General features: G+C 47.4%; 1 protein-coding gene across 2 annotated transcripts in view; it reads right to left on the bottom strand.

The window, feature by feature from the left end:
* MPP3 (membrane palmitoylated protein 3) overlaps nucleotides 1-24,909 on the bottom strand; it is a 178,200-nt gene that overhangs the window by 119,063 nt on the left and 34,228 nt on the right. For both annotated transcript variants that reach the window (XM_030221016.1, XM_030221015.1), the window contains exons 2-4: nucleotides 18,935-19,004; nucleotides 14,909-15,027; nucleotides 5,464-5,541 (exon numbers count right to left, since the gene is read on the bottom strand). In XM_030221016.1, coding sequence (XP_030076876.1) covers nucleotides 5,464-5,541; nucleotides 14,909-15,027; nucleotides 18,935-18,959 — 222 coding nt within the window. In that variant the 5' untranslated portion in view covers nucleotides 18,960-19,004. The remainder of the gene's footprint in view (nucleotides 1-5,463; nucleotides 5,542-14,908; nucleotides 15,028-18,934; nucleotides 19,005-24,909) is intronic.

The raw sequence follows: 24,909 nt of genomic DNA, 5'->3' as shown, positions 1-24,909 counted from the left end.
TTTGCATTCAGAAAGATAAAGGTCTTCTCCTTTCAACTAGAAACTGCTTAGGGCCGTGGCAAGCATACTAAGCTACTTTGGTTTGGATCCAGATTGAATCTGGCCTCCAGGAGAACAGGTGTGTGCAATTCTGATCTCAGTGCAGGAAATTTGACCACCTGATCTGATCCAGTGAGCATTAGCACTGGGTCACAGCTGGTGTATAAATCAGGAAACGTAGGAATTTCAATCCTGCGGATTGATTTTTTTTTTAAATTGACGTTTGAGTTAATACAGCGCTGGTGGAGGGTACCCCATTGGAAGAAATTCGAAAATTCCTCCAGAGATGAAATACACTCACCAGGCACTCCAACATTCAACCTCTATGCCCTCCTAATAATTTTGTTTTTTGGGGGTTGGGGGGAGGGAAGGATGTGGAGGAGAAGGAATTTGTATTTGACATGCACATCCCAACCTGGTTCCCTCACTCTCCTCCTCACCTCACTCAGCAGTCTTTCTTCTAGTATCCTTTCATACTACTACTACTTAACATTTCTAAAGCGCTACTAGGGTTACGCAGTGCTGTACAATTAACATAGAAGGACAGTCCCTGCTCAAAGAGCTTACAATCTAAAAGACAGGTGTACAATCCAAAGACAAGTGTAGAGTCCGTCTGATAGGGCATACTATATTTCACGAAAGGTTAGGTGCCGAAAGCAGCATTGAAGAGGTGAGTTTTAAGCAGAGTTTTGAAGATGGGCAGGGAGGGGGCTTGGCGTAGGGGTTGAGGAAGATTGTTCCAGGCATAGGGTGAGGCAAAGCAGAATGAGCGGAGCCTAGAGTTGGCAGTGGTGGAGAAGGGAACTGAAAGGAGGGATTTGTCCTGTGAGCGGAGGTTACGGGCGGGAACATAGGGGGAAATGAGGCTAGAGAGGTAGTGAGGAGCCGCAGACCGGGTGCATTTGTAGGTAAGGAGGAGAATCTTGAATTGTATGCGGTATCTGATCGGAAGCCTGTGAAGTGACTTGAGGAGAGGGGTGATATGAGTATATCGGTTCTGGCGGAATATAAGACGTGCGGCAGCATTCTGAACAGATTGAAGGGGGGGATAGATGGCTAAGTGGGAGGCCAGTAAGGAGTAAGTTGCAGTAGTCAAGGCGAGAGGTAATGAGAGCGTGGACGAGAATTCGTGTGGTGTGCTCAGAGAGGAAAGGGCGAATTTTGCTGATGTTGAAGAGGAAGAAGCGACAGGTCTTGGCAGTCTGTTGGATATGCGCAGAGAAGGAGAGGGAGGAGTCGAAGATGACTCCGAGGTTGTGGGCAAATGGGACGAGGAGGATGAGGGTGTTATCAACTGAAATAGAGAGTGGAGGAAGAGGAGAAGTGGGTGTAGGTGGAAAGACGAGGAGCTCGGTTTTGGATATGTTCAGTTTCAGGTGGCGGTTGGACATCCAGGCAGCAATGTCAGATAAGCAGGCCGATACCTTGGCCTGGGTCTCGGCGGTGATGTCTGGTGTGGAGAGATATAGCTGGGTGTCATCAGCATAAAGATGATACTGAAAACCATGAGATGAGATCAGTGAGCCTAGGGAAGAGGTGTAGATTGAGAAGAGAAGGGGTCCAAGGACAGATCATGCCTCTCTCTCTCTCCTCCTATACACTTCTTTCTTTCTTCTCCACTCCCACAGACCTCACACCCTCCTCCTCTCCCTTCCAGGCCAAGGAGCAGAAAATGTAGGGTTACCATTTTTTGTCCTCATAAAAAGAGGACACTTGCCCCGTCCCATTTCACGCCCTCACCCCGCCCCTTTCACGTCATCGTCCCACCCCTTTCACGCTATCGCCCCGCCCCCGGTCGCCCCCTCTTCCCCCATCACCTTCCCTCCCCCCTGTCACCTCCCCTCACGCTACTATCTCTGGTGGTCTAGAGGTACCTCTTCGCTCGGGGTAGGAAAGAAAGAGCCCCCTCTTTCCTGCCCGGAGCGCTGCTGCTAGCTGCCCTGCTGCATCCTGTGTGAGTCCGGCTCTCGCCGTTTCAAAATGGCCACCGAGAGTTAAGGTCTCGCGAGGCTGCTTCAACTCTCGGTGGCCATTTTGAAACGCCGAGAGCCGGACTCACACAGGATGCAGCAGGGCAGCTAGCAGCACCGCTCCGGGCAGGAAAGAGGGGGCTCTTTCTTTCCTGCCCCGAAGAGCGAAGAGGTACCTCTAGACCACTAGGGATAGTAGCGTAAGGGGAGGGGAAGGGAGTCCCGCTCCCGCCCCCGCCAGCCAAGCCCATTTGTCCAGAAATCCGGACAAACTGGCAGGCTGGCCAAATCCGTCCGGACGTATGGTAACCCTAAGAAGATGCCTCTCCTTTCCACCCTCCAAGCCCTGATTTTACAGCTAAACATGATTCTATTCTCTCCCCTCCCCCCCCTCCCCACCTCCATTCCCAAGACCATGTGTCAAGGAAATGTACCAGTACCAGATAAGCAAGTGGGTGGAGTTGCATCAAGTTAGGACTGAAGTCTTCTACCTATTCAAAATGCAGCCCAAACTCCTATTTCACAAAATGTACAAACTTCCTCCACATTCACACCCCGCTTCTCCAATGTTCCAGAATCCTGCTTGGAGGAATAACTTGCTAAGGGGCCCTTTTACAAAGGTGCAGTAAGCATTAACAAATGTTTACCACTAGTGACGTAGCCAGACCCCAGCGTGGGGGGGCATGAGCCCAAAGTGTGTGTGTGTGGGGGGGGGGCACATTTTGGCCTGCTTCCCAGCCGCTGCTGCCTCACATACCTTGGATGGCGGGGGTTCCCAACCCCAGACAGCTGAAGCATTTGTCCAGTGCTCGTGTCCGCTGCATTGCCTGCCCTGCTCTTCCCCGCACGTCCCGTACATGCTCGTTTTAATGAAATTGAGCATGCACGAAATGCAGCGCATGCTCAGTTTCACTAAAACAAGCACGCACATAACGTGAGGGGAAGAGCAGAGACGCAGACCAGCGTTGGACAAACGCTTTAGCAGGTAGGGGTTAGGGAACCCCGCTAGCCAAACTAAGGGCCCCAGAGCCAATTTGGGGGGCCCAGGCCTCCAAGGCCCCCTGTAGCTATGCCACTATGGCGTACTGTGGGGTGCGTTAAGGTGCTCTGTGGTAATTTTGCAATGTATGTGCTAAAAAATGAACTTTCTTTTTTGGTACAGGGAGTGTGTCTTGGGGCAGAGAATGGGTGTGTTCTGCGCTAATCAGCGCAGCTACAGTGCCGAATGCTGATTAACGTGTGTGGCGGTAAGAGCTCATGCGCTAATCTCCTTTAATGACAAAATTAGCAGGTGCGGAGCAAAAACAGAAGCAGGACAATCAACCAAAAACAAAGCAGAGAAAACCACGAGTATTTTTAATGTCATCCAGTTACATGTTCATATATTTATATTGAACATCACTGTACATGTTTTGTTATCTGCCTATTAATATTTATCTGCATTTTTTAATAGTTTTACTTTGTGGTTTTCTCCTTCTCTGCAAAATTAGCAGGTGGCCATTAATACAAAAGAGAGGAATTTTGGTCATTTTACCCCAGTGGTAACAAGCCCAGATGATCAAAAGCCCTGCGCTGTTCCAAACAGCGCCCTAAAAATAGCGCCGGGACAGCGCAGGGCTTTTCTGCATCAATAATGCATGCAAATCTAAGCAGCGCTATTATCTTTGATTATCATGTTTAAAGTGCGGGAGAATTGTGCTGAGCTCAGCACAATCCTCCCGCACTTGTTTGACAGGTCTGGGCTGTAAAAAGGCCAAACCTGTCAAACAGCCTGCCCCGAGGCCGAAACAACGAGGCCCCCCCCCCCCCCCAAAAAAAATGTCGTGGCCGCCGCCGGCCAAACCCTCTCCCACCCTCCCACCCACCGACGGGGGGGGGGGGGGGGGGGGGGCTGGAAGATCGGTGGGTCTCCAGCCCCCGAAACCCCCAGAAATCGTTGACTGGCCGCCTCCGGCCAAAGGATCTCCCTTACATGGTCTGTAGCCCCGCCCAGTGCATCCCAGGATGCAGTGGGCGGTGCTGGGCGCCGCCATTTTGGCCGTTGACTGACTGGAAGAGGAGGGAGGCAGGCAGGCTGCGTCCCTCCTCCAACAAAAGGTACGGGGGCCGGCACGACACCACAGCACACCACGGACCACCAGGGAATCTAAGGACAACGCTGGGGGGAGGATTTGGGGTGGCCTGGAGGTCCACCGGACCTCCAGCCCCCACCCCACCCCCGTCGATGGATCACAGTGGGAGATCCTTTGGCCGGAGGTGGCCAATCAACGATTTCTGGGGGTTTCGGGGGCTGGAGACCCACCGGATCTCCAGCCCTCCATGAACATGGGGGGGATCGTCGGGGGGACCGTACAGGGCTCACCATTCCTCCCCAATGATCCGCAAAATCTAACGCCAGCTCGGAGCTGGCGTTGATTTTGCTGTGACCAGCAACCCAATCTTTGGCGCGCTGGTCGCTGATCATTGGGGATGAATGCATTAAGCGCCAATTAGCATGCATTTGCAAGCTAATTGCGCTAGAAGCCCTGTTTAGCATGCATTTGCATGCTACTTGCGCTGAGAGCCCTCGAGTGCGCTGGTTCAGGCGCTCGAGGGCTCTGATCATGGGTCGGCTGCAAACTCTGGCGCTAGTATGGCGTTAACAGCCTCTAGCGCCAGAGTTTGCTTTTGATCATGAGGGCCTTAGTGAGTGGGAATTAGCCCACGTAAGGGTGTGCTAAGGCTACTTTTTACCTCTGTTCAGTAAAAGGGCCCCGAAATAAGGTGATCAAACTGGTCTTCTATTTTCGGGACAGGATGAGGCAACTTGGTTTCTCCCACTGCATGCATGGGCTTGTCATGCTGAAAGATGTCTGCAGATAAGGATCATGTGGAGCCCCCTAGACTGCCCCCTTACGCCTGCTGGCTGACTTAGGGGCTCTTTAAGTAAGCAACGTAGGCACCTACGCGGGCCCAAAATGCGCCAATTTTGAGTTACCACATGGACCTTGTGGTAATTTCATTTTTGACGTGCTTTTGATACACGCGCTGGAAAATATTTTTATTTTCTGGTGTGCGGGCGGTAATTGGCATTTTACGCACATATACCATTACCGCCCAGTTACTGCGCGAGACCTTACCGCTAGGTCAATGGCTGGCGGTAAGGTCTCAGACCCAAAATGGACGCATGGCAATTTTCATTTTGCCGCACATCCATTTTCGGGAAAGATAAAAATTAGGCAATTTTTACAGGTGCGCTGAAAAATGATTCTGTGCACGCTCACAACACACGACTACACTACCGCAGGACATTGTTCAGCGCGCCTGTGTAAAAGGGCCCCATACTTTCCTTAAAGAATTTTAAGATGGTGGCAATTACAAGTTTGGATAAACCTCTGGCCAAGCTGCAGTAGCTGAGGCATAAAACTGGGAAGAGACCCAGAACATTACTAGCGATTAAAAGTTAAGTGCTTACATCTTCAGCCAAGGCAGTGGCGCTTTGCAGTACAGGGACTGGGCTGTGCCTTTCATACTGAAAGAGCTTTTCATGAATCTGCAAAACAGAATAGCATCAAAGTGACTGAACAAACGTTTCCCGCTGTTACAATTTAATTCAAGAAGTATACATTGGAAAAAGACTTGAAACTGCCTTATATCCAGACCAGTTTTTTAAAAATACATTAATAGCCAGCAGTCACCATATTCACCACTGTCACTGCACTACTGTGTTGCTGGTGCATCCCTCTAAGACCCTTTGGTTAATGGTGCAACAGAGAAAACACAGATGTTGCCGGGAATGAGGGCATGTCTACGCTGTCATGTAACATTCAGCCTGGGAAATTCAGATAATGTGATTCACAACTTTTCCCGCCCACCCCCTTCACTTTACCCAGTTGAAATCATGGCATCCAAATTAAAGCTTCAATTAAATGATACCCAAAGTAGAATGATGTAGAGGAAGCACCATAAATATGTGACCCTCTCTGGGAAAATGTGACTAAAGTCACGAGCTGATTTTTCACGTCACAGAGTATATAGGGAGTCTGAAAAAGATTAACTTCTGCAACTTTTTAAAATTTGTTCCCATTATAGGATGAGGTTTGGACTGTTGCATTACAAATCGTTTTCAGTAACAGAAATGGTCGCATATAGCTCCTACCAAAGAAAACATAAGTAGGGCACGAGTATAATTGGGCGTCTGCAGTTAGACGCACCTTGTGTGCGAAAGTAGCAGCCTAAGTGGTATTCCGGGTGCTACTGCACTGCAAGGGGGTGAATAAATGGGTGGAGCACAGGTGGGACACAGGCGTGCCCCCTACTTATGCATGTACGTTACAGCACGCTGTACTTTGCACGAACGGCATGACGCACTTGAAGGCACCAACTTACAACAGCCACAGACTTTGCACAGTGGACGCACCTAATCATAGACAAACTCGGTGCCGACTTATGTTAACATTCTATAATGGAATCTTGGCACCAAGGTTCTATGATAGAACTGGCGCTAAGTATCCTGGCACCCCCAATGGTAAGGGTTATTCTACAAGATTAACGCGCAGCCCACAGAGGAGGGATTTCAATAAATAGTGGCAAAAATTCTGCGCCAAAAACCTCAAGCGCTAAGAATTTGGCATGGATCCCATGCCAAACCTTTGAGTGCCATACTTACACCTGCTAAAACATACATATAGTAACATAGTAGATGACAGCAGAAAAAAGACCTGCACGGTCCATCCAGTCTGCCCAACAAGACAACTCATGTGTGCTACTTTTTGTATATACCCTACTTTGATTTGTACCTGTGCTCTTCAGGGCACAGACCATATAAGTCTGTCCAGCACTAGCCCCGCCTCCCAACCACCGGCTCTGGCACAGACCGTATCAGTCTGCCCAGCACTAGCCCCGCCTCCCTCCACCGGCTCTGGCACAGACCGTATAAGTCTGCCCAGCACTATCCCCGCCTCCCAACCACCAGCCCCGCCACCCACCACCGGCTCTGGCACAGACTGTATAAGTCTGCCCAGCACTATCCCCGCCTCCCAACCACCGGCTCTGGCACAGACCATATAAGTCTGTCCAGCACTAGCCCCGCCTCCCTCCACCGGCTCTGGCACAGACCGTATCAGTCTGCCCAGCACTAGCCCCGCCTCCCTCCACCGGCTCTGGCACAGACCGTATAAGTCTGCCCAGCACTATCCCCACCTCCCAACCACCAGCCCCGCCACCCACCACCGGCTCTGGCACAGACCGTATAAGTCTGCCCAGCACTATCCCCGCCTCCCAACCACCAGCCCCGCCTCCCTGGCACAGACCATATAAGTCTGCCCAGCACTATCCCCGCCTCCCACCACTGGCTCTGGCACAGACCGTATACGTCTGCCCAGCATTATCCCCACCTCCCAACCAGCAGCCCCACCTCCCACCACAGGCTCTGGCACATGTAAAGCAGGTGTAAATGTCGGCGTCGAACCACCGAACTTAGACGCGCTTTGATCAAATTCTATCAATTAGGGCTGCATTCTGATTAAAATTGTAATCGTGATTAAAGGTATGTTGTTGCTTTTTCTCTCCCCACTGCAGCTCCTTGTAACTCTGGCCAAATCACTAAGCGGTCCTGTTACTAAGCTGCAGCAAAAGGGTTTTTGACCACAACGGGTAAAAAGCTAGGTTTTTTTCTTTCAAGAAATGGCCGTGCAGCAACTGAACCACTTGCTGTGTGGCCATTTCGGGGCGAGCAGTTACCATCGCCCATAAAGGTGGCGGTAAGGGCTCCCACGCTAACCCAGCAATAACTGGGCAGCATGTGGCACTGCCCAATTACTTCTGGGTAAACACCGGTGCTACAAAAAATCAAAATATTTTTGTAATGGCGAAAATGACATGTACTGGGGGTGGGAACTACCGCCAGGCTGCTGCAGTAGCCTGGTGGTACTTCCAGTTTAGCAAGTGGTTAGTCCGCATTGGGTTTACCGCCACTTAGTAAAAGACCCCCTTTAACCCTCCATTGCCCAGAGTCCCAAGGAGCTGCGATGCGAAAATAAATAAATAAATAAACAACACGAGATTAATTGCAATTAAAATTTTTATCAAAACCCAGCCCTAAATAAATTACAGTTACAATTAGTTCATTTATAGCCTGCTGTTTCCCATAAACATAGTTCACAGCGGATTACAATAAGATTGTAGAACACAGTGGTCTAGGAAGTTACGTAACTGAAATACAAAAGATACCTAAACTTAAAACAATATAACATACTAATAATAAGAAAGAGAAACAGAAAGCAACCATGAATCAGATTATTTCTTTATCATACAGATCTGAAACAGGAATGACTTCAGACCTTTCTTAAAATATGGAATAACTAGCCATTGAGCCCGTAAAAAGGGGCTAGTATAGGAAAAGGGGGGTTGAAAGCCCCTTCCCGCCGCCGAGCTCGCCCCCCCGAGTCACCGCCAGCCCTCCATCCAGCCCGGGTCCTCGCTCCGCTATTGAAACAGCGAGGGAACGCAGCACACAGCTCTGCTCTGCTGCCGTCCTTCCTTCATCTTCTCTGCCTGTGTCCCGCCCTCGTGTGATGTAATGTCGTCGAGGGCGGGACACAGGCAGAGAAGAAGAAGGAAGGACGGCAGCTCAGCAGAGCTGTGTGCTGCGTTCCCTCGCTGTTTCAATAGCGGAGCGAGGGCCCGGCCAGGTGGAGGGTGGGGGAGCGTTAGCGACGGCGGTTTCGTCTCTCGCAAATGCGCAGTACAGACCCTCTCTGTTCCGCCCCCATCATCACGTATTGACGTGGGGGCGGGGCAGAGAGGGTCTCTACTGCGCATTTGCGAGTGAGTACGACACTCGCCATTTATATGTTTGATTGGTAATATTTCTAAGATTATCTGGTAAAAATTTCCAAAATGTTGCAGGTTGAAAAGCAAACAATTAAAAAGCTTCTTTCAGATAATGCCTTTGGGACTTGGAAGATCAAATAATGACGAATTCCGAAAATTATTTAGACGGTTCGTTAATGTATAATGTACAAGACTGATCACGTATAGTGGAATTTGTCCAAATGTGATCTTCCATAGCAAACAGCCCAGCTCAAAATATATGCTTGCCTCAACAGGCAACCAATGAATCTTAATAAAATAAGGAGTAATTCTATCTGTTTAATGTAAGGAGAATATTAGGCATAAAGCTACATTTTGACCTGCTTCAATTTTTATTTGATATTTTGGTAAACTACTACTACTACTATTTAGCATTTCTATAGCGCTACAAGGCGTACGCAGAGCTGCACAAACATAGAAGGAAGACAGTCCCTGCTCAAAGAGCTTACAATCTAATAGACAAAAAATAAACCCACGTAAATTATATTACAATAGCCAAGTTTACTACAAATCAGGGCCTGCACCACTAATTGAAACAAATCTTCTGTTAGATATTTACAAATTGCTCTTAATTTCTTATCATGTAAAACGCACTCGGAACTTACTTGGTGTCCCATAGATAAATCAAATGTAACACCCCAAACTTGTATGAGTTTATCAAGCACAAAAACATTCCCATCAATCAGCAAATTTAATCTTAATTCTAGGTTCTGTTTTTCCTCTACTAATAAAAATGTAGTCTCTTCCTTATTCAGGGGGTCTTATACTAAATGTTAGCTCAAGTTATCTGCAGCAGGTCCCATTTTATTCCTATGGGCCCTGCTGAAGATAACTCAAGCTTATCTTTAGTAAAAAAATATAAAAAAAACCCATTAAAGAATAAAAAGTAATGAAAAGATAAGAAATACAAAATACAAAGAAAAATTACAAACAAAAAAAATCTACAACAGCACGCAGAATAGCTGTAAATAGCATTACAGTTTTCACAGCCTACTTCTGAAAAGCAGCCATAGGGCAACTTGCTGGAACGGCCCTGTCATAGCCCTGGCCACGCCCCCTTTTCAGACACACACGATTTAAGTAAGGTGCTGTGCTTATACAATAACATTCAGCAAGAAGTGCATGCCAATTAACATCAACATTAGAACCCAATTATCAATGTTTCAGAGTTATTATCCAATTTATTTGTGCGGAAAAACCTGTGTACAGAAATTTGGTATGATATATAGAATCAGAGGAATAGTGTACAACTACAAGGAGGGCCCAGACATGGGCAGGTCCCACACTTATTCATATATTTAAATCATTTTTATTCAGCTCTGTCAAACAGAATGCTAGGAATGCAATAGAAAACAAAAATGAAAATTGTATCCCTCTGTGGTGCAACCGCACCTCAATTACTGTGAGCAATTCTGGTCATCGCATGTCAAAAAACAAATCAGAGAAAACATGTCTTCACTCAATGTGTAATTAAACTCTGGATTTGTTGCCAGAGAATATGGCAAAAGCAGTTAGCTTAGCAGGGTTTAAAAAAGGTTTGGATAACTTCCTAAAAGAAAAGTCCATAAGATGGAGTTGGGGAAAATCCACTGCTTATTTCTAGGATAAGCAGCATAAAATGCATTGTACTGTTTATGGATCTTCCCAGGTACTTGTGACCTGGATTTGCCACTGTTGGAAATCGGATGCTGGGCTTGATAGATCTTCGGTCTGCCCCAGTATGGCAACACTTATGTTCTTATTAGGGTTCTTGCCCTTTGGGAGGAGGGGATTTCCCGAGTATGGGGAACTGTCCTTCGAAGAGGAGTGTCCATGATAGTGAGGGTTCTTAGGAGAGAGGAGCTGCATTCTTTAATGACCAAGTGGTGGAGGCACTCCATATTCTAGGGGTGGTTCCACCAGGGGTCTCCAATGGAGATCCAGTTTTGGTTCTTACAAAGTGGGAAGCCCCTGATTTGGTGCTCAAAGGTTCTAAAGTTACAGGCAGACTGTAGCCTTTTCTGGAGGAGGAATTGAAAAAGCTCTTGGCATCTCCTAGATAGTCATAGTAACAAAATAATCTATCTATATAATTCACAACCCAGCGCTCTAAATGAAGCCACCACCGGAAGTTGAAGCATCTAGATCAGCTTTCCCCACCGGAAGTTGAGGCGTCGAGATAGACACTTTCCTCATCAGTGTATGCCCCGCCCTCACGGGCAGAGCACTGACACTGGACGAAACGGAGCGCCAGCACCAGTGAAGACATAACTGCTCACTTACACTGCAGCACCGACAACACGAACAGCGCTGACAGAAGAAATCCATTTGGATGGCCATGCTCCTGCTCTCTCCGTATGCGAGTCACCCCGCCCCCCCCCCCCCCCAAAACAAGCTAGCGCCCGTTTCATTGCTCTCAGAAACGGGTCTTCTTTACTAGCAATAATAATAAAGACCACCCATTCCTTTAGATTGTGCTTATTTGAATTAGTTTTTCTGTACAAGTTTTGCTTGATTTGTCTTTATATGAAATTTCATAAATAAAAAAATTTTAAACACATTTTGTCAAGAAGGGGCAGGGTGGGGCACCACCGAACTGGTCTGCACAGAGCCCCGCAATTGCTAAGATTGGTCCTGAGTAACATAGTAACATAGTAGACGACGGCAGAAAAAGACCTGTACGGTCCATCCAGTCTGCCCAACAAGATAAATTCATGTGTGCTACTTTTTCTTTGTACCTGTCCTCTTCAGGGCACAGACCGTATAAGTCTGCCCAGCACTATCCCCACCTCCCAACCACTAGCTCCGCCTCCCACCACCGGCTCTGCTACCTAAACTTGGCTAAGCTCCCAAGGACACATTCCTTCTGAACAGGATTCCTTTATGTTTATCCCACGCATGTTTGAATTCCGTTACCGTTTTCATTTCCACCACCTCCCGCGGGAGGGCATTCCAAGCATCCACTACTCTCTCCGTGAAAAAGTACTTCCTGACATTTTTCTTGAGTCTGCCCCCCTTCAATCTCATTTCATGTCCTCTCGTTCTACCGCCTTCGCATCTCCGGAAAAAATTCATTTGCGGATTAATACCTTTCAAATATTTGAACGTCTGTATCATATCACTCCTGTTTCACCTTTCCTCCAGAGTATACATGTTCAGGTCCGCAAGTCTCTCCTCATACGTCTTGTAAAGCAAATCCCATACCATTCTCGTAGCTTTCCTTTGCACCGCTTCAATTCTTTTTACATCCTTTGCAAGATACGGCTTCCAAAACTGAACACAATACTCTAGGTGGGGCCTCACCAATGACTTGTACAGGGGCATCAACACCACCTTTCTTCTGCTGGTCACACCTCTCTCTATACAGCCTAACAACCTTCTAGCTACGGCCACCGCCTTGTCACACTGTTTCGTCGCCTTCCGATCCTCAGATACTATCACCCCAAGATCCCTCTCCCCATCCGTACCTATCAGACTCTCACCGCTTAACACATGCGTCTCCCGTGGATTTCTCTTCCCTAAGTGCATCACTTTGCATTTTTTCGCATTGAATTTTAATTGCCAAACCTTTAGCTCCACCTGTGTTAAATTATACCATTTCATATGATGCTAGAAAACCAGACAGTGGTAAAGAAGAAATCCATGAGAAGGGCGCTGATCACAGAAGCGTCAGTGCCAAGCGATTAGTCTGTGCATTGTTTGACCACAGGCTCGATTAAAAGCCATTTGCAAAGTTGCCTGTGTATGTTATATCCTATGAACTCCAGAAGCAAGCTGTCTTCAGCACGGTGCAAATGCTATGGTGAGCGCTGAGCACTGAGAGTCTGACATGATGCTCCACGCGCTGTGGCTTAGAAGTGAGGTCGTTACTGTCACAGTATGTACAAAGGTATTAACCATTTGAAGATACTGCCCCCAATAGGTACTGATCCATATGGCAAAACATATTTAGGAGATACCGTAGTCATGTGGTGACACTAAAATGTGGTATAATGTTTTGGCCTTAATGAAAAATGTCACAATTGGAACCAGTGGCGTTCCGAGGGGCGCTGACACCCGGGGCGGATCGCCGATGCGCCACGCCCCCCCTGGGTGCAGCGCCCCCCCCCCCCCCGGCGAAGGGACACCCCCCACCCCCGGCGAAAGAAACTCCCCCCCCCCCCCCGGGTGTCAGCGTCGTTGGTTTCCATGCTCCCTCTGCCCCGGAACAGGTTTCTTCCTGTTCCGGGGCAGAGGGAGCATGGAAACCAACGACGCTGATTGGCGCACGGCACCCCCCCAGCGGCGTGCACCCGGGGCGGACCACCCCCACCGCCCCTCCCCCTTGGTACGCCACTGATTGGAACAAACTCAATGCAGAACAGCAGAGAAACCCATCCCCATTGTGAACCATGGTAACAGCAGCATCATCGTTGTTCATTTAGGGCCCCTTTTACTAAGTGGCAGTAAGCCCAACATGGCTTTACCGTTCGCTAACCAGGAAGTACCGCCAGGCTACCTCAAAGGGTGGAGGTAAGGGCTCTCCCCCCCCCTCAATGGCCACACAGCCATTTCCTGCAGGAAAGAGAGGCTGCCCTTTTACCCGCTGCACTAAAAGGGGGCCTCGGTGCGAAGGCCCCCTTTTGCCACAGCTTGGTAAAAGGGGTCCTTAGTTATTTATTGAAATTTATTAACTGCATGTATTACAGATGTTTCTCATCGGCAGGTTAGAAGTGGCAGTGAATGAGGGAAGCCCCCTGAGAAAAACCTGCTGCCCGCTGCAAGAAAGTTAAACATATGTCTATGGGGTCATTTGCTGCCTACCGCACTTTTAGCATAAGTACAGAAGTATTGCCATACTGGGAAAGACCAAAGGTCCATCAAGCCCAGCATCCTGTTTCCAACAGTGGCCAATCGAGGTCACAAATACCTGGCAAGATCCCAAAGAGTAGCAACATTCCATGTAGAACTGCAAACAATAGCAAGATTCTGGAATCCTAAAGAGTAACAAGATTCCATGTAGAACCCCAAAGAGTAGTAACATTCCATTCAGAATCCCAAGTCCCAAGTACAGAAGTATTGCCATACTGGGAGAGACCAAAGGTCCATCAAGCCCAGCATCCTGTTTCCAACAGTGGCCAATCCAGGTCACAAATACCTGGCAAGATCCCAAAGAGTAGCAACATTCCATGTAGAACTGCAAACAATAGCAAGATTCTGGAATCCTAAAGAGTAACAAGATTCCATGTAGAACCCCAAAGAGTAGTAACATTCCATTCAGAATCCCAAGTCCCAAGTACAGAAGTATTGCCATACTGGGAGAGACCAAAGGTCCATCAAGCCCAGCATCCTGTTTCCAACAGTGGCCAATCCAGGTCACAAATACCTGGCAAGATCCCAAAAAAGTACAAAACATTTTATACTGCTTATCCCAGAAATAGTGGATTCTCCCCAAGTCCATTTAATAATGGTCTACGGACTTTCTTTAGGAAGCCTTCCAAACCTTTTTTAAACTCTGCTAAGCTAACCACCTTTACCACACTCTCTGGCAATGAATTCCAGACTCTAATTACAGGTTGAGTGAAGAAAGATTTTCTCCGATTCGTTTTAAATTTACTACATTGTAGCTTCATCGCATGCCCCCTAGTCCTAGTATTTTTGGAAAGCGTATACAGAGGCTTCACATTTACCCGTTCAACTCCACTCATTATTTTATTGACCTCTATAAATGTTCTCTGTTTAGTTTTCATCTTCTGCCTTCTTACAACTTTCTTGGTGCTTTAGGTCTTACTTGTGCTGCTTTGCCCTTTTTGTGGTGCCTTGCGACCACAGTATATAGAAGAAATTATTGCAGCATGCCTACCCCCGATACCAAGTCCCACCCAGAAAAAGTTGCTAATCTAACAAATGTCATATGACCAAGTATCTTAGGAAACCTTGAATATTGATAACATTTAGAATGCTGACCTGCACACTGAACTCCCCCCCCAATTGCTAAATCTTTGAGGATATAATCACTGAACATCAATCAAACTAATGACATCAAAAAGAAATGAATGAACTAAATACCTCACAAAGTAGAGACTTACCTTCATTAAATAATTCAGACTTTTTTCATCAAAGACATCTTGAAGGACCCCTATTTCTTCTCTGTGATTGGAGTCAGGCCTCAGCTGTGACGTTAAGAGAGCCAAAGTCTCATGCAGACCTGAAAAAAAAGAATAAGAGGCTGCAGGGCCACCGAAGGGCTAGAAACGCCCGCTGAGTTATTTCTGGAGTTTTCTGACAGCCTAAACCAGTAAGAGCAGTTCCCCGTGCTGTGTCAGACCGCAAGGGTCCATCACACTCGGAGACAGAAGCAGAGGCTAAGAGAAAGTGTGGAAAAATCAGATCACGTGTACTGCCTTCCATCCTCTGTCAGAGTCCCAGAAAGGGCCAGACTGAACCCAGAGCAATGTCCGTAGCTACTGCATTCAAGACTCTCTTATCAAAAGAAGTATCCTATCCCTATCTCATATTCATGTAACCCAAATTTAAGTTTCAGCTCCTTCCCTCCTCATACACTGCTTGCAGCCTGCTCCAGACCTTGCCCTCTGACCTGTCCTGCCCATGAGGAAACAGCAAGTTGAATCGGAGAGGCAGGACAGCTCCAGAATAGGCTGCAGCCAGCGTATGTCTATTGTTGATGCTGCCAGGGACCTGTAGAAGATCAGTTTTAAGGTAAACGGGGTGGGAAAAGGGATTGAGAGACAAGGGGAGATGCCCAAACCCTGGATGGAAAGAGGGAAGTGTCCGGAGACAAGTATAATATCCAAAATATTTTATTGAAGATAAAATATTTTGGATATTATACTGATCTGCTGGCTTATTCTCCACGTTGGATTTTGCAGATCATTTGCTTTGCTGTTTTCTGAGTGTCAGGAGACAAGCTAGATTGCACCCAAGGTGGGGGGGGGGGGGGAGGATGGGGAAGGGAGAGAAGGTTGGAGGGAGATTGCACCCAAGGTGGGGGGGGGGAGGATGGGGAAGGGAGAGAAGGTTGGAGGGAGATTGATTTTGGATTCCATGGTAGAGGGAATGGAGAGAGAGATGCTGGACCTAGGGATAGGCAGGAAGAGAAAAGGAGAGATGCTGAAGGTGGGAGGGAAGATGGGGGAGGGAGAGAAGGATGGAGGGGGAGTGATTTTGGATCCCTTGGTAGGGGGAATGGAGAGAGAGATGTTGGACCTGGGGGTAGGCAGGAAGAGAAAGGGAGAGATGCTGAAGCCGAGGGTGAACAGGAAGAAAGAGGGAGAGATGCTGAACCATGAGGGAGGGGGCAGGAGAGATGGAGGCACAATGGAAGTGGAGACTAGGGGAAGCAGAATAAAAAAAAGGAGAGGAGGAGGGGACACGGAAAAGAAGGGAATCAAGCATTGTGAAAGAAGGGGTGATCCTTTCACATCCTACACACCTCTCTGATCCCCTCGCTTTTTCCCCACACCCCCACTCCAGTCCTCTCACTAACCACCCACAGCCCCCCTGATCGCCTCACTGTCCCCTTTTCTGATCTCTGTTCACTCACTCTTTCCCCATGTTCCCACACCCCTCCCTACATCTCACTTACACCCTGCATCCCCCTCTTTTCCCTTCACTTACTTCCAGCCCCCCTCAGACACTGTCGCTCAACCCTGCCACATCCCCTCCAATCCCTTCATTTTCTCCCCTATTCCACCTCTTAACACTTTCACCTGGAAATACGCAAGACTTCTTCACTCATCCTACATCCTCTTTCTCATTTTCTTATCCCCTACCACATTCCTGCTTGCTTCTGATTTTTGGTTGTTTTAACTGCAAGATTAATTGCGATTAAAATTTTTAAGCAAAAGGCAGCCCTAATGTGGATATTATACAGGTGAAAAAAAACAGTTAACAGTTAAAAGCAGCCTCAGAAAGACAGACTTTCAGCTAGGGTTTAAATAGGGCAGAAAAAAAAAAGCATTGCAGGCATACGGTGTGGCAAAACAGAAGGAACAGAGTAGAGCACGGAGCTGACGGCAGAGGAGAAATTGACTTACCTAATGAATGGAGTTTCCAGGGAGGGGTGTAGGGCAAGGTTGCCAGATGGGAAAAATTTTCCCAGCCCAAAATCAGCCCTAAACCCGGCCAAAAAACGCCCAAAGTCAAACCCCGCCTCCCACGTCACCAACCCCCGCCCCTCACGCCACCAGCCCCGCCTTCCACGTCATTAACCCCGCCCCCTGACACCACCACTGATGTCGTTAACCCCGCCCCTGACGTCAACCACGCCCCTGAAAAGCTTCTATTGGACCACATCGGACCAATAGAAGCCCCGGGAAAAAGCGCACAGCGGCCACAGTAAAAAAGCCCAAACCCGCACCCCGCAGCCGCCGAAAATTTTCCGCAGCTGCTCGCAGAAACTCCGCCCAGTGTTGCGGGAAGACAGCAACCCTGGCAACAATGGTGTAGGGAGAAAAGAGAGGAGAGGACAGATACTGAGGAGCAGAATGAATGCATTTGTAAGTCAGTAAGGGGGTCCTTTTACTAAGACGTGCATCCAACGCACGTCAAAATGGAGTTATCACCTGACTACCACGTGGCTCATGCGGTAATCCCTCCACTCTCTATCTCAGTTGACAACACCCTCATCGTCCCCGACTCATCTGCCCGCAACCTCGGTGTCATCTTCGACTCCTCCCTCTCCTTCTCTGCACATATCCAGCAGATAGCCAAGACCTGTCGCTTCTTCCTCTACAACATTAGCAAAATTCGCCCTTTCCTCTCTGAGCACACCACCCGAACTCTCATTCACTCTCTCATTACCTCTCGCCTTGACTACTGCAACCTACTCCTCACTGGCCTCCCACTTTGCCATCTATCCCCCCTTCAGTCCGTTCAGAACTCTGCTGCACGTCTTATCTTCCGCCTGGACCGATACACTCATATCACCCCTCTCCTCAAATCACTTCACTGGCTTCCGATCAAGTACCACATACAGTTCAAGCTTCTCCTACTAACCTACAAATGCACTCGATCTGCAGCCCCTCCTTACCTCTCTACCCTCATCTCCCCTTACGCTCCTACCCGTAACCTCCGCTCACAGGACAAATCCCTCCTCTCAGTACCCTTCTCCACCACCTCCAACTTCAGGCTCCGCCCTTTCTGCCTCGCCTCACCCCATGCCTGGAATAAACTCCCTGAGCCCTTACGCCAGCCCCCTCCCTGCCCATCTTCAAATCCTTGCTCAAAGCCCATCTCTTCAATGTCGCCTTTGGCACCTAACCACTACACCTCTATTCAAGAATTCTAGACTGCCAACTTGACATTTTGTCCTTTAGATTGTAAGCTCCTTTGAGCAGGGACTGCCCTTTTTTGTTAAACTGTACAGCGCTGCGTAACCCTAGTAGCGCTATAGAAATGTCAAAATGGAGTTATCATCTGACTACCACGTGGCTCATGCGGTAATTTCATTTTTGACGAGCGTCAGGTACACGCGTCTGAAAAAAATATTTTTTTTGTGTGCGCCAAGTGGCATTTGGTCATTACTGCCCGGTTACCGCATGAGTCTTTACCGCTAGGTCAATAGCTGGCAGTAAGGTGTCAGATCCAAAATGGACGCACGGTAATTTTCATTTTGCCAGACGTCCCATTTTCAGCAAAAATTTTGAAAAAAAAAAAAAGGCCTTTTGTATAGGCGCGCTAAAAAAATGAATCGAAAATCCGCGCCTACACTACCGCAAGCCATTTTTCAGCGCGTCTTTGTAAAAGAACCCCTAACAGAAGTCTGAACTGTCTACAGAGACAGATAGGAAGCCAGTGGAGCAATTTGAGAAGGGGAGGGGGTTATATGAACGGCAGAGAAGCAACCAGAACCAAATTATGAACACCTTGACCTGCGAAGGCCACCTGATCTGAAATTCACAGGCCACCCTTGGTGCTACGTTTGGCATGTTTCTCTCAACTTGATTCCTTGCGTTCTTGATAAAACGCTACAGACATTTTCTATAAGGACTAACCATGGCGTGGTCATAGCTTCAGCAGACTCTGCACGGACTATGAAACAAACAAAAAAGAAATCCAGGAAGAGAGAAATATTACACATGCAAATTCCCAACCTGCCTCCTCGGACAACACCGGCATGGCAGCTTCCCCCTTTTTCTATGCTGTTTAACTCCAAAGACAATCCTGAAATCAAAAGAGTATTCTGAAATTCCCAGTACATATGACATTTGTAAGAGAGAGATAAAACAGTTCAGTCTTTCAAATTCAGACTTTTTTGTTTTTGGATACTTACAGATCAAACACTTGCCGCTCTCCCCCTCCAACAACAAAGCAGTGGCGTAGCTAGACCTGACATTTTGAGGGGACCCAGACTTAACATGAGGAGGCAGAATGGCGAGGACAAATCAAACTGGGGTATACATATAAAGTATCACATACCATATCTTGTTGGGCAGACTGGATGGACCATTCAGGTCTTTATCTGCCATCATTTACTATGTTATTAGGCAGGTAATCTAGACCGCCCCAATTTGATTGCCACTACTTGACTGACTGTACATATGTCCTTTAGATTGTAAGCTCTTTGAGCAGGGACTGTCCTTCTATGTTAAATTGTACAGCGCTGCGTAACCCTAGTAGCGCTTTAGAAATGTTAAATAGTAGTAGTAGTGTTTGGTATACTCCTAAATAATGCCTCAGCGTGCACTAGAAACCTGAGGATGGCATACGTAAGACTGATTTGACCCTGACGCAGCTACTGCGAAACATGCCGCATGTCAAGGCATTGAGAAAGAAGAAAATTATAAGAAATACAATGGATGCAAGGGAAGATAGTACAATTTGAACGCTTGAAAATTGATGGCGCTGGGCAAGTATTTTGGTTATAACAAATATAAGCATCTTATTAAGCTGTATTAATAAGGTAAATATCTTCGATATAGCAGTTTAAATATGTAGCCTAAGAAATCTCATATAAAAAATGCCGACCCCCTAACACTGCACACTAGACTATCAAGCTATTAATTTAAACATATATTTTGCTCCTCCTCTGATGCAAAGCAGAAAAGGGGCATTTCCCCAGGAACCCACCTTTTCACTGCTGCTTTTAGCTCCTAGCCACAATTGCCGTCCACTTGTCCCTTCCTCCCTTCCAACCCATTACTTCCCTCACCCGTAACTGTTTTGTCTGTCTGTATTATTTAGATTGTAAGCTCTCTTGAGCAGGGACTGTCTCTTTGTAGCAGGTGTTCAGCGCTGCGTGCGTCTGGTAGCGCTATACAAATGCTAATAATAATAATAACTCACCTTATAAAAAGAAGTTGATTTTGGTGAAGTACCTGTAATACAATGCCTACAAAAATCACTCAGGACATAAGTAATGCCATACTGGGACAGACCGAAGTCCATCAAGCCCAGCATCCTGTTTCCAACAGTGGCCAATCCAGGTCACAAGTACCTGGCAAGATCCCAAAAAAGTACAAAACATTTTATGCTGCTTATCCCAGAAATAAGCAGCGGATTTTCACCAAGGGTTCTATGGAACTTTGGAAGGCTAAGTGCTTTGAAAATATGCCTCTTGGTCACTTAACACACTGATCACTCTGTTCTTAAACAGTGAGGTAATACACATGCAGAAAGTGGTCATACTTACTAAATTCTAACCTATTACTAAAATATATTTCTAAGGTAGAATTTTTTCCACAGCAAAACTTACTACTACTACTACTTAACATGTCTAGAGCGCTACTAGGGTTACGCAGCGCTGTACAGTTTAACAAAGAAGGATCGTCCCTGCTCAAAGGAGCTTACAATCTAAAGGACGAAATGTCAAGTTGGGGCAGTCTAGATTTCCTGGATAGAGGTATAATGGTTAGGTGCCGAAGGCGACATTGAAGAGGTGGGCTTTGAGCAAGGATTTGAAGATGGGCAGGGAGGGGGCCTGGCGTATGGGCTCAGGGAGTTTATTCCAAGCATGGGGTGAGACAAGGCAGAAAGGGCGGAGCCTGGAGTTGGCGGTGGTGGAGAAGGGTACTGAAAGGAGGGATTTGTCTTGAGAGCAGAGGTTACGGGTAGGAACATAAGGGGAGATGAGGGTAGAGAGGTAAGGAGGGGCTGCAGATCGAGTGCATTTGTAGGTTACTAAGAGAAGCTTGAACTGTATGCGGTACCTGATCGGAAGCCAGTGAAGTGACTTATGTTCTCCCCATCCTTCCAGTGTCTCCCCCTCATTCTCTCTGCATCCTTCAGTGCACCACCTCTCTTTCTCTCCCTACCCTTCAACCACTGTCTTTCCTCTTTCTCTCCCCATCCTTCCAGTGTCTTCTCTCTGTCTCCCTCCTTCTATCCAGTATCTCTCCTCTTTCTCTCTCCATCCTTCCAGCCAGGGTCTCCCCCTTTTCTCACCATCTTCTCTCTCCAGCCCTTTTCCATCTACTGGATCCAGCGTGTCCCCTCTTTCTCCCCCCCATTCTCTCTCTCCCCCCACCCTTCCATCCAGCATCCCTACTCTTCTCTATTTTTCCTCCCCTCTATTTTATTTATTTATTGCATTTGTATCCCACATTTTCCCACCTATTTGCGGGCTCAGTGTGGCTTACAATAAGACTTGAATAATAGAAATACATTTGTTACGAATAGGTTATGGATTACATTGAACAGAGTTGTGCAAGACATTCGAATATCATTGGGAGTATAACAATGGGGCATCAACATAGAAACATTAGAAGGAGACAATGGGAAAAAGGGCATTATTAGACACCTAGACATATAGTGTACATAGTTCCGTGAATAAATGTATGATTGACTGGATAAAGGGATGATGGATCAGAAGTGGATGTGTATTGCATTGGTGAACAGTGAGTGTGGTCTCTATGTGTTTTGGCTCTTTCCGTAAGTTTGTTCAAACAGGTGAGTCTTCAGTAGTTTACGGAAGGAGGCTTGTTCGTTGATCGTTCTTAGGTTGCGCGGTAATGTATTCCAAGACTTCGTGCTCTATCCATTCAGCATCTCCTGCCTTTCTCTCCAAGACTCCTTTCGCCGGTATCTTCTGTTTCATGCGGCCACTACTGCCGGTCCTCTGCTCTGGAACAGGAAGTTGATGACACCGGGGACAGAGGACATGCAGAGCCAACAGCTCATCCCTGAACGCTGCAGCTCTGCACTTGCTTTTGTTGTTTTGCCTCCGCTGATGCTCAACAGGAGAAGCAGCAGCGGTGGTAAAGTGGCGGCAGAGTGGCAGTGTCTCAGTGGGAGTGCGGGGAGACTTGGCGGTCTGATATTACTGTTCAGAAGGAATGGATCCTCAGAGGCTTAGCAGAGATTGGGTGGCGGGGCTAGTGCTAGGCAGACTTCTATGGTCTGTGCCCTGAAAATGGCAAGGACAAATCAAGGTCAGGTATACACAGGGCTTTTTTGGAGGGGGTACTGAGTACCGGCACCTTTTCCATTGTGTGCTAAAATTGACCCATGGTCCCTGAGTTTTAATGAAAGAGCTCCGGCTCTACACACCAATTCTGCCTTGCCATAGATTCTGTGACTGGTTGCAGGGGTCCTGGCTATTGGGGTGAGCCCCTCAGTGATCACCCCGCCCCTGAAGGGTGGCCTGGCATTTGAGTACCAGCACCTTTTTTGCTAGAAGAAACACACTGGGTATACATATAAAGTAGCACATACAATGAGTTTATCTTGTTGGGCAGACTGGATGGACCGTACAGGTCTTTCTCTGTCGTCATATACTATGTTATGTTACTCTCAGGCTTATTTTCGAAAGAGAAGGGCGCCCATCTTTTGACACAAATCGAAAGATGGGCGTCCTTCTCAAAGGGTCGCCCAAATCGGCATAATTGAAAGCCGATTTTGGGCGTCCTCAACTGCTTTCCATCGTGGGGACGACCAAAGTTCCCGGAGGGGGCGTGTCGGAAGCATAGCAAAGGCAGGACTGGGGCGTGCTTAACACATGGGCGTCCTCGGCCGATAATGGAAAAAAGAAGGGCGTCCCTGACGAACACTTGGGCGACTTTACTTGGTCCTTTTTTTTTATGACCAAGCCACAAAAATGTGCCCTAAATGACCAGATGACCACCGGAGGGAATCGGGGATGACCTCCCCTTACTCCCCCAGTGGTCACTAACCCTCTCCCACCCTAAAAAAACATTTTTAATATTTTTTCCAGCCTCAAATATCATACCCAGTTCCATGACAGCAGTATACAGGTCCCTGGAGTAGTTTTAGTGGGTACTGCAGTGCACTTCAGGCAGGCGGACCCAGGCCCATCCCCCTCTACCTGTTACACTTGTGCTGGTAAATGTGAGCCTTCCAAAACTCACCACAAACCCACTGTACCCACATCTAGGTGCCCCCTTCACCCATAAGGGCTATGGTAGTGGTGTACCGTTGTGGGGAATGGGTTTTGGGGGGCTCAGCACACAAGGTAAGGGAGCTATGCACCTGGGAGCAATCTATGTAGTCCACTGCAGTGCCCCCTAGGGTGCCCAGTTGGTGTCCTGACATGTGAGGGGAACCAATGCACTATGAATGCTGGCTCCTCCCATGGCCAAATGGCTTGGATTTGGTCGTTTCTAAGATGGGCGTCCTCGGTTTCCATTATCGCGAAAAATCGGGGACGACCATCTCTAAGGTCGATCTAAAGGTTGAGATTTGGGCATCCCCGACCGTATTATCGAAACGAAAGATGGCCGCCCACCTTGTTTCAATAATACGGGTTTCCCCGCCCCTTCGCCGGGACGTCCTGAGGAAAACTTGGGTGCCCCGTTTGATTATGCCCCTCTCTGTTACATTACATTTGGGCTTATATCCCACTAACACCTTTTCAGTTTTAAGCGGTTTACAAACATCTTAAAGAGGTATAAAGATCAGAACATCCCTCTGAGAATTACATTGGTTGCTTTGGAGACCAGCAAAAATCTAATTATAATACATATTTCTTAAATAAGAAAGTTTGAAGGAGAAAACGTTCCAGTAATATCTTTCCGAAGTCTGGCTGTCTGAACGGCAAGAGATTTGTCAAAGAGCGCTAGTCTCTTCTTACCCTTAAATAAGGGGAAAGAGAAAAAATTTGCAGCTTCCTGTCTCCTAGTTATGGTAGAGGTTGTGAGGCAGAAATGACTAGCAAATATTTATGTATTTATTATTTATTTACTAGAAAAAAAAGCCCCATTTCTGATGCAAATGAAACGGGGGCTAGCAAGGTTTTCTTCTGTGTGCATGTGGGAGTGTGTGTGTCCCTGCCCTCTGCCCTCTCTCCCTTCCCCTGTGCTGTCTGTCCCCTCTACCCTCTGTCCCCTCCCCCCTCGGAGTCGAGTCCTTCAGTGTTAAGTTTCCTGCTGTGCTGTGTTTGTGTTACAGAGATAGTGAGGGCTTCTGCCCTCTCTCCCCTCCCCCCTCTGAGTCCTTCACTGTTACAGAGAGAGCGATTTGATTTCGTGCTTTTTGCTGTGTTTGCTTCACTGTTTGTGTTACAGAGAGAGCGAGGGCGGGGCAGACACTCATGGGGAAACCGGATAGCTCTCCCCCTTCACACTTCCGGCTGGAGGCTTCATTTAGAACGTTGGTGGTGCCTTTTATATAGAGAGATCAGTCCTTGAAGGGCTAAAAAGGAAGCATGCCAATTTGATAAACACTCTCACCTCAATGGCAGCCAGAGTAGGTTCATGTAAAAAGGGGGAGAGACAAAAAGAGGGTCAAATTTTGATAGCCCGAAGATTAGTCTGATTGCTATTGAATGGTTTGAAGACTTTTAAGTCAGGTCTTTGTGCGGCCCAAGTATATTAAGCTTCAATAATCAAGAGATGACTGATTTCAAAATACTTCTGAATGGTACGGAGCTTTCTCATTAGAAAGAAACATTTTTTGGCCAAGGCGTTAACTTGTGCCTCCAGGGAAAGAGCACCATGAATTTGAATGCCTACGAATTTAATGGTTGGAGAAAGAGTAAAGTCCACTTGATTAATGGTAATCTTCTTAGAAATTTGTTCTGGCTTTGAATTGAAACATAAACATTTGAATTTTTCCATATTAAGTTTTAACATGGCTATACATTCATTTTTCCAACAGGTTGGACCCTAGATAC

Source organism: Microcaecilia unicolor, chromosome 12, assembly GCF_901765095.1.
Source record: "Microcaecilia unicolor chromosome 12, aMicUni1.1, whole genome shotgun sequence".
Classification (NCBI taxonomy): Eukaryota; Metazoa; Chordata; class Amphibia; order Gymnophiona; family Siphonopidae; genus Microcaecilia; species Microcaecilia unicolor.
Note: the sequence above shows the minus strand (reverse complement) of the source record. Positions and strands in the feature narration are given on the sequence as shown.